Raw genomic sequence first — 6,726 nt, 5'->3', positions numbered from 1 at the left:
CGGTAGACTAGTTTTATATATAGTGTTATATATATATATAATGTGATTAGTACTAACAATACCGGTACTTTAAGACAACAATTGACAAACAGCAAACAGGATGTGAATTAACACTATCTAAACTGAAACTGTATGAACAGAACCGACGTGGAAAATCCCCTTTTGTTTCTAGTATCGTTTCAAGTAAATGACTCATAATATATATGATAAGTTTGAAGCGATGGTTAAATTTCAGATGGAATCTATACAGTATTGTATGTAGACCTATAATATTTTTAATAGTAACGCGCTTCAACCAGCCAGCTTCATTATACAGGGTAGAGCTGTCTAGAATCGAACTCCAATCAGAGCAAATTTTACAGGTCATGTGATCGACGCGAGCCACCAGCAGGTCGGGTGTTTTTGTCTTTGTAGTGGTTGGCTGAATTGTACTACGATACCACACATTGGTCGTGGAATTTGTGTGGGAAAATGACAGGGTAGACAGTGCTCAATTGAATTGATAAGTTGTACAGTGAACAAGAAACAGTAAAGGATACCATAATGTCCGAGGAACTTCGGCTTCACAGCCCGGCAGGTGCAGAACCTGCCATTTACAAGTGGCCGCTACAGCACACGGTAGGTAGAGAGTATTCAGAACGGGTCGCGCCACATCGCTGTTTCATGCCAGCAGTGCACGAATACTTGCGGGCTGCCAAAAGGCAAAAGGGCTAGCTTAGCGCTCTGTTTATTCTTTTAATGTCATTTGACAATGTGCGAATATGTCTGATTGTAGTAAGTTACCCATCCATTAACTCATGATTTTATTTGTTATTGTTGACAGGATAAAATAGACGGGGCTCATGAGATTGTCGACACGATAAGGTGAGTGATGGAATTTTGTCATTCTGCCTTGACCTTGAACGGCCATGTCCCTTTAAATCATAGGCTATAATTTCCTTTCGTGTCTACCACGGCCGGTGTTACAGAAAAGTTCCCGAGAGCAGGCCTAGACCAGATGCCTAGCTCCCGGATTGCCCTATTACTTTGTTTGATCTTTTAAATAGGCCTAAGTAGGCTAGGCCTAGCTCTTGCTGTCTGTTCAGTGTTACTGGTCACTAATAATAGTATTGCCTATGCCCATGAATTAGGGCCTAATGTCTTATTTATATTTAATAAAAATAAGGGATGGCACATATTGGCTTATAATTTATATTGTTCCCACGACCGTACGTATTTCTGAGTGTGTTGATTTGTGGAAATTTAAGGGGACAAGAAGTGTTACTGGGGAAATACCATGGATAAAAAAGGGGTCTCACTAAAAAGGAAGCTGCATACCACCGTAAATGTTCAGAAAATGGGTTGACACTGTTTATCTAATTGGATTTCTTACTGGAAAAATAATGTTAACGACTACCGTAACCATGTTGGTCACAGAAAAATTACCACTTGTTGGTAGATGTTGTTTGTTCACCTTGGTTTTGCAAGTTACAGTCCAGTCTCGCATCCCTCATATGGTCTGGGAATCCTCCTTGAATACATACCGGCATAGGTGTTGGCCAAACCAGTTGGCTTTCTTCTGGTTCTGGTGGGTACAGCCGACCTCCTAAGGACTCCAAGAGTGTAGGAGTATAACAGGAGGGGTAGAAATAGCATTGATTGATAGGAAAGGTCCACTAACGCAGTTTAAGACGTGCAGCGTCAGTCATGAGCATGCATGCCTTACTGCATCAGGCCGCATTGGACCTGATAGGTAGGAAACTCAGTCACACAAGCATCGGCTTTGCGAAAGAAACCACATTTGGTAGTGAAATCTCGGAGCTTTTACAGGTTACTGTTACGTAGCCATCTTCCTCAGAAGACACAACGGATCTCGTCATTGACGGGATCCGTTGACAGAATCACTGCTGCTGGCGTTCACTTGTGGTTGAAATGGTCCTGGCACTATATTCAACCATGGAGGAAGCTTCCACCTAATTATCTCTCAGTTTATTCAGATGCATAATACATACATTTTTCATTACCGGTACCTCATTGGCAGTTTCAAAGGAGGGAGGGGGAAGCTGGCTTGAGCCCCCTAAATTTTTCAAAATAATAAAAAGTAATGGAGAAAAAAAAAATCATATTTAAATTTATATCCGAGTGTACTATTTCCTGCCAGAGAGGTGCCATAATCATAAATTTTCTTAACTCTGCCCAAACCATAGTGGGCTGAGTTGGTATAGGCTTCTCATCCTATTTCAAATTCCTGAATCCACCAGTGGTCCTTCTTTCATTAACAGATTGTTCGTCTCTTGATTACATTGTGTTAGTGTTAACGATATTATAGTAACCAGGAAGAATGTATACTGTACTGTACAGTTAATACTATTGCTTAAAGCCTAGCGCATTTCAACAACTCGGCAAATGGCCTCTAGTGATAATGTGCTCAATTTTTATGTCCAGCAAAATAGTATTGCACAGTGGCGGATCCAGGGGGGTTCAAGGGGTTCGGATGAACCCCCCTCTGTGAAGAAATGTAACAAAATACAAGGGTCCTGGCTTACAAAAAGCATGCTAATCTACCTAGGCATAGGTTGGAAGATCAGACAAACTAGGCTTAGCCCAACTAGTTTTCAATTAAATAAATTATACACCCTTTTTTTTTTTTTTTTTTTTTTTTTTTTTTGGTTGCTTTTAACATACATATAACAACATAATATAGTATAATGCAATATTACAATAAAAAAAATCTCATCTTCTAGTAAAAAAGAAAAAAAAATTAGCATTACAAAATCCAAAACCAATATAATATACTGTACTGTAATATAAAATAAATACATTGCTTTTGGTTTGCTGTCGTAATAATTTATGTACGAATCAATCCATGGAAGAAAGACTACATATCGAACTACTCAATGTTGTAGGAATATAACAATATATTGCCTGTCTTTGATTTTTTTCCTCTATGATAAGCCTAAAAAATGAAATAGAATTACCTGACCTTTTTTCAAGCGGGGGAAAACCTTGAATTTTGAAGAACTTAAAGGTCATTAAAAGACTCCTCAGAAGTCGGAAAAGCTCATTTCCGGCCATCTAGGAATCAAAATTTTCCGGGGGAGGACCGGGACCCCCTTGACCCCCTTTTCATTTTGGGATTTTTTGGAAACATTTTGAAACCCCCTCTTTTAAATCCTGGATCCGCCCTTGTTGCATTTGATGTTGCCTAGTATGTAATGATCAACGCCACCATAGTAAGCATTTTTCTCATTGTATGTGGGCAGTGGCACTGTCAGGCAAATAATGCTAAAATGCTTGCTGAGCAAACTGATGTTATGGCTCTTAGGGACATTTTAGGTTCAAAATGCAATGCACTTAAATCATTTTTTATATTAATGAGATTCATTATTAATTAAATTTCTCTTTTTATTGTTATTTTCACTTTAGATGGGTATGTGAAGAGATTCCAGAACTTAAGCTTGCAATACAGCGCAACCAGGTCCTGAGTGACTATGACACCAAGAGGTAAGATCATTTCATTTTTCTTCATAAACACAAATACTAGAAAACATGAATGTGAAATATAGATTCTATGAAAAGTTTCATTAAATAGAGATAACTGCCACCTAATTCAAATATACACTGGCTGACATTCAGGCATCCCAAGTTGGTAGAATGCACATCCAAGAGATCTTTTTAAATGATAAGCTTTCTTAACGCATCAAATTATATTTGCTGCGGATGGTGGTACCCATTGGCACTGACTTCCAGGAGACAATTGATAATACATTAGAAAAAAACAAGAGATGTGTTATTTTCCCGGAGATTCTTGCTTGAGTGAGTGTGATAAGTCTTCCTGATTTCTGGGAGACTCCTGCGACTTGCGAGTATCCACAATCGTAAATTATTTATGGCCGATTTGAAGTTTAAGTAAATTAAGAAAACATTAACTACAGTTATTTTTAGACAAAAATCCAAATGTACTGTACTATATTTTGGTAAAGCTGATTCTAAAAGTAATTGCTATTATTATTGAGATGAAATGCACTGATAATCAGTAGAGTATTAAAAGGCCCTATAAATATACTTTAAACTTAGATGTTGAACGTATGCCAAAAGTTGCTGTGAGATACTCAGAATAAACATGCTTTCCTTTCTTAACGGTCCTAGGATATAGTAGTAATTTGTAAATACAATGTAATGAAGTAAATGAAACCTCGTTATAGACAGCCTGATTACAGCAACATCTTTACCTGTTGATGTAATAAAATAAATCCTATTTACAGTACCTGTAAATCAATCAGATGATAATTTGAGTTGGTATATGATTGAGCTTAATGTGTATCGTTATTGGTATAAAACTTGAAAAATAAAAGTAATAATTGAAATGTTCACTACCTATAATAAGTAAGCTATTAGTTTTCAATAAAAAAATAAAATCAAAGACAAGGGACTACCAAGGTTCCTTACTTGACATTTACAAGTGCACTATTAAGTGAACTGTACCTATGTGTAAGAATGTCATGACTCCAGTTACAGTAGGATCTAAAGTGTATTGATGAGTACTGGTTATAATGTCCCTCGTTTATAATAACTCGTCCTCTGGTAACATGTCTTTATTGGATGTTTATTTTCATAATGTAATTTTATCCTAATATTGGGTTGATGTACATGATGTTGACAAAATTAAGCAATATTTATATAAATGATAAGATAGTTAACTTTATTATTTCACTAAGGGTAATAATGTCCCCCCCCCCTTTCCAAATTTTTCAAAATTATTTAAAAAAAATATACGGTACATAAAAGTATGCCATTTCCAGCCAGAGCAGTGCCATAATCAAATTTTTTTACCACAAGCCAATACAGCCATAGTGGAGCTGAGGTAGGTGGGCCTTCTGTGAAAGTCCCTTTACTGGGTAACTCTTAATAATATTGGAACCCAGTACGACTCTATATATTTATCCCTTACATTCTCTTTCATTATGTACCATGTTTCATTGCCAGTTTACTGCACCCACTGGCCACTGCCCATTGTGACTTGAATTGTTTATTTTTGTTTTCTGTTCATGCACGTATGGATTTAACTATTCAATTTCTATGAACTGATGTGTGTGAAGCTACAGAATTGTTGTATTTGGTTAGCTTGCATTGTAAATGTGATGTGAAGTGGAAATGTATGTGAAAACATTAACATGCCTCTACCATTTTTCTCAGAGGGTTTATTGCCAAAAGTCAATTTTATTCTTAGTTAGAATGGATATTAAATTACAAATATTGAAATTTAATCATATTATGTTAATGTTATTTTACAAGTTCAGTTTAAGAAATTGATTGAAATATTGATCTTATTCTTTTTGTTATTACTGTATTAATTTAAGGTATGTGCTACTTTACCCAGGATGTTGAAATTTTAATGTGCATTAAAAGCTTACTGTGCACCTACAACATTTTTTTTTATAAAGCATTGAAGCAGTCATAGGATTATAGAGAATTATATAAAATCTACTATGTAGGCTATCAAATCAAATAGTATAAAGGGAATTGAGAATGGCTATGTGGAGGTAGTCGTTGAGGATACAGTGGTGTCTTACATGAGTGAGTGAGTGGGTGGGTTACTTAAATAATGATTATGAACCATAATTCTATTGAAACTATGTGTTAATAGACTTCATTCTCTAGAGAACATTAAAGTCTCAAATTCTCATTCTCTGTCGTGACGTGAATGTAGAACCGGTACTCAAATTTGATGGGGAATTAATTGCTGAATTTATTAACATTCAGTACATTATTGTTAATAATCATCTTACATATCTTAACTGAGTGCTACATAGACCTTTGCCTCCTCATAAAGAAAATTTCTTACCATTGTTATTTCTGTATTGTTTTATTTGTGTTTGCATATATTGCCAGAAAGAAAAACAAATTTTAATTTCGCATTCATCTTTCCACCTATTTAAAATTTAAACATACATATCTACCAGTACCAGGTTGTGGCATAGTGTTAGGCATGTGTCAATCATAGGCTTAGCCAGCGAGCCGTCCGGCCGTCTTTTGGATGGCCTACAATTATTTAGGACGGCCACTTTTCCCGTGACAGCTTGGACGGCTTGGCCTAATAAACCTAATTGGGCCTGGTCTACCTTTAGCTAATTCTTTATATTCTTCAAATCTATCAAATATTATACAGTATTACATTAAACTAAAGCTAAATCAAATTTAAGTTTGATAAAAACAACATTTATTGATTGATTGAATCTACATTGTTTTCGTACCAATATTCGGTGGTGGTTCCCAAAGATGGGCGTGGCCCGCCTATCGGCTCAGTGCCATGCCCACTGGTTTCCATTTTGGACGTCCTATTTCCTTTTTCTGGCTAAACCCCTGGTGTCAATCAAACCCAAGAAACTGACCAATTAAAAAATGTGTAACTAAACAGGTGGGACCAAAGAATATGCGCATATTCCACAACATTGTATTCTAGGGGTGCAGCCTAGGGGGAGAGTGCCATTGTGCTACTGTAAGTAAATAACTCTAAGCTATCAAAATGGGAAAGATTTCAACATGGTACTCTACTTTCACTTTCAAGAGACAGGGAATAGAGCACCACATTTCTATTCCATGTATTTGAAGATGAAAATATTGTTCATATTACCTCAGTGATGTTGCCATGTCTTATCTTACTTAATATCAAAATATTGTCAAAATAACACTGTATTTCCCACAAGTAGAATAACTGGATTAAATAAATATTTCAAAATACATACA

General features: G+C 36.1%; 1 protein-coding gene across 3 annotated transcripts in view; it reads left to right on the top strand.

Moving 5' to 3' along the window:
* Positions 1–356: 356 nt before the first annotated feature.
* Positions 357–6,726, top strand: part of LOC117106313 (histone-lysine N-methyltransferase, H3 lysine-79 specific-like) — a 46,612-nt gene continuing 40,242 nt past the window's right edge. For all 3 annotated transcript variants that reach the window (XR_004445044.1, XM_033247685.1, XM_033247684.1), the window contains exons 1-3: positions 357–618; positions 824–864; positions 3,406–3,483. Coding sequence is in view for 2 of the 3 variants with exons in the window: in XM_033247685.1 (XP_033103576.1) it covers positions 544–618; positions 824–864; positions 3,406–3,483 (194 nt within the window). In the remaining variant the exon portion in view is untranslated. The remainder of the gene's footprint in view (positions 619–823; positions 865–3,405; positions 3,484–6,726) is intronic.

This window comes from Anneissia japonica, unplaced genomic scaffold, assembly GCF_011630105.1.
Source record: "Anneissia japonica isolate Jap-2015-1 unplaced genomic scaffold, ASM1163010v1 scaffold287767_len825999_cov190, whole genome shotgun sequence".
In the NCBI taxonomy this organism is placed as follows: domain Eukaryota; kingdom Metazoa; phylum Echinodermata; class Crinoidea; order Comatulida; family Comatulidae; genus Anneissia; species Anneissia japonica.
Note: the sequence above shows the minus strand (reverse complement) of the source record. Positions and strands in the feature narration are given on the sequence as shown.